At 55.5% G+C, this 3,078-nt stretch overlaps 1 protein-coding gene across 1 annotated transcript in view; it reads left to right on the top strand.

The window, feature by feature from the left end:
* SYNGR2 (synaptogyrin 2) overlaps positions 1-3,078 on the top strand; it is a gene marked incomplete at its 5' end in the record, with an annotated part of 5,151 nt that overhangs the window by 952 nt on the left and 1,121 nt on the right. Inside the window, one exon of the mRNA XM_018572835.1 lies at positions 231-614. Within this exon, the coding sequence (XP_018428337.1) occupies positions 231-614 (384 nt within the window). The remainder of the gene's footprint in view (positions 1-230; positions 615-3,078) is intronic.

Genomic DNA, 3,078 nt, shown 5'->3' with positions numbered 1-3,078 from the left:
TGTACACTGTGCTACACCTTACATCCTCCATGCTGCTCCTCTATGTACACTGTGCTAGACCTTACATCCTCCATGCTGCTCCTCTATGTACTCTGTTCTACACCTTACATCCTCCATGCTGCTCCTCTATGTACACTGTGCTACACCTTACATCCTCCATGCTGCTCATCTATGTACACTGTGCTACACCTTACATCCTCCATGCTGCCCCCCTATGTACACTGTGCTAGACCTTACATCCTCCATGCTGCTCCCCTGTGTACACTGTGCTACACCTTACATCCTCCATGCTGCTCCCCTGTGTACACTGTGCTACACCTTACATCCTCCATGCTGCTCCTCTATGTACACTGTGCTACACCTTACATCCTCCATGCTGCTCCTCTATGTACACTGTGCTAGACCTTACATCCTCCATGCTGCTCCTCTATGTACACTGTGCTAGACCTGACCCCCGCTCTCTCCCCTCCCCAGGTCTGTGGGGCTTCCTGTGGTTTGTCGGTTTCTGCTTCCTGGCCAATCAGTGGGCTGCAACGGACACATCGAAAATGTTAACCGGCCATGACAACGCGAGAGCCGCCATCGCCTTCAGCTTCTTCTCCATCCTGTCCTGGGTAAGAGGGACCCCGAATGTATGACTCGCAGGTCTAACCCACGGGGGTATTTTGTCTCACTTCCTGTCCCGGTGACACGAAGAACAGGAAGTGAGGAGAAATCTCCCCAATGGGAGTCAAAGGCACCAATAAAAAAGATGACAGAAGTGCCCCCCCCCCCTTTATTATTGTCGCTCAGTGTCCCCATTGGAGGGAAGTTGTCATCACTTCCACTCCCTGTGACACCCTGTCACCCAGACAGGAAGTGAGGGGAAAACCTTCCCCCAATGGGGACACAGCGGGGGCTCTAACCTACGCGTAGCAACCTCCGCACTCCAGCTGATGTACAACTACATTACATTGCAGAGACTCCCAACAGGGACTGGCATGGCTCCCAGTGGTAGAGGGGGGGATGATGAGATTTGTAGTTCCACCTAGGTTGCCTGCCCTTCCTCTAACCCAGGGGTGCCCATTAGGCCGATCGCAATGTCCTGTCCTCCCGCCGTGGGGTCCTGCCTGTCTGTCTGAGAGACTTCCTTCCTGTCTGTCTGAGAGACTTCCTTCCTGTCTGTCTGAGAGACTTCCTGCCTGTCTGTCTGAGAGACTTCCTGCCTGCCTGTCTGTCTGTCTGTCTGTCTGAGAGACTTCCTGTCTCTGTCTGTCTGAGAGACTTCCTGTCTCTGTCTGTCTGAGAGACTTCCTGTCTCTGTCTGTCTGAGAGACTTCCTGTCTCTGTCTGTCTGAGAGACTTCCTGTCTCTGTCTGTCTGAGAGACTTCCTGCCTGTCTGTCTGTCTGTCTGAGAGACTTCCTGCCTGTCTGTCTGTCTGTCTGTCTGTCTGTCTGAGAGACTTTGTGTCCTCAATTACTTTTTCTAGTTTAAAAGGGAAATATCAGGGGGGGGCTGTTTAGACCCCCAAATATTTCCCCGAACCCCCCCAACAGTAACAATGTCACACGGCTGTTGGGGGGGCTCTTTCCTCGGGCTGCGGGTCAGACGGAAAGGGGCGGGACAGGACGCCGGGGGCCTCTAGAACGCACTGGAATGCAAGCCAGCTGACTCCCTGCGGGAGGGGGCGTGGCTGTGTATTGAAGTCAATGGCACCGCAGCCACGCCCCTTCACCCCCCAACAGTGCGATCGCCCAGAACGTACGTGCCTGCATTCCGGTCCAGTGCGAGCTGCAAAAATAGTGCTTGCAGCACATTGTGCCTGCGTTCCGCGTGCGGGTCTGTCTGTCTGAGGGACTTCCTGCCTGTCTGTCTGAGGGACTTCCTGCCTGTCTGTCTGAGGGACTTCCTGCCTGTCTGTCTGAGGGACTTCCTGCCTGTCTGTCTGAGGGACTTCCTGCCTGTCTGTCTGAGGGACTTCCTGCCTGTCTGTCTGAGGGACTTCCTGCCTGTCTGTCTGAGGGACTTCCTGCCTGTCTGTCTGAGGGACTTCCTGCCTGTCTGTCTGAGGGACTTCCTGCCTGTCTGTCTGAGGGACTTCCTGCCTGTCTGTCTGAGGGACTTCCTGCCTGTCTGTCTGAGGGACTTCCTGCCTGTCTGTCTGAGGGACTTCCTGCCTGTCTGTCTGAGGGACTTCCTGCCTGTCTGTCTGAGGGACTTCCTGCCTGTCTGTCTGAGGGACTTCCTGCCTGTCTGTCTGAGGGACTTCCTGCCTGTCTGTCTGAGGGACTTCCTGCCTGTCTGTCTGAGGGACTTCCTGCCTGTCTGTCTGAGGGACTTCCTGCCTGTCTGTCTGAGAGACTTCCTTCCTGTCTGTCTGAGAGACTTCCTTCCTGTCTGTCTGAGAGACTTCCTGCCTGTCTGTCTGAGAGACTTCCTGCCTGCCTGTCTGTCTGTCTGTCTGTCTGAGAGACTTCCTGTCTCTGTCTGTCTGAGAGACTTCCTGTCTCTGTCTGTCTGAGAGACTTCCTGTCTCTGTCTGTCTGAGAGACTTCCTGTCTCTGTCTGTCTGTGTGACTTCCTGCCTGTCTGTCTGTCTGTCTGAGAGACTTCCTGCCTGTCTGTCTGTCTGTCTGTCTGTCTGTCTGAGAGACTTTGTGTCCTCAATTACTTTTTCTAGTTTAAAAGGGAAATATCAGGGGGGGGCTGTTTAGACCCCCAAATATTTCCCCGAACCCCCCCAACAGTAACAATGTCACACGGCTGTTGGGGGGGCTCTTTCCTCGGGCTGCGGGTCAGACGGAAAGGGGCGGGACAGGACGCCGGGGGCCTCTAGAACGCACTGGAATGCAAGCCAGCTGACTCCCTGCGGGAGGGGGCGTGGCTGTGTATTGAAGTCAATGGCACCGCAGCCACGCCCCTTCACCCCCCAACAGTGCGATCGCCCAGAACGTACGTGCCTGCATTCCGGTCCAGTGCGAGCTGCAAAAATAGTGCTTGCAGCACATTGTGCCTGCGTTCCGCGTGCGGGCGATCGCACTGCGGGTGAGGGGGCGTGGCTGCTGTGCCATTGACTTCAATGCACAGCCACGCCCCC

Source organism: Nanorana parkeri, unplaced genomic scaffold (assembly GCF_000935625.1).
Source record: "Nanorana parkeri isolate BGI_ZX_2015 unplaced genomic scaffold, ASM93562v1 scaffold2145, whole genome shotgun sequence".
In the NCBI taxonomy this organism is placed as follows: domain Eukaryota; kingdom Metazoa; phylum Chordata; class Amphibia; order Anura; family Dicroglossidae; genus Nanorana; species Nanorana parkeri.
Note: the sequence above shows the minus strand (reverse complement) of the source record. Positions and strands in the feature narration are given on the sequence as shown.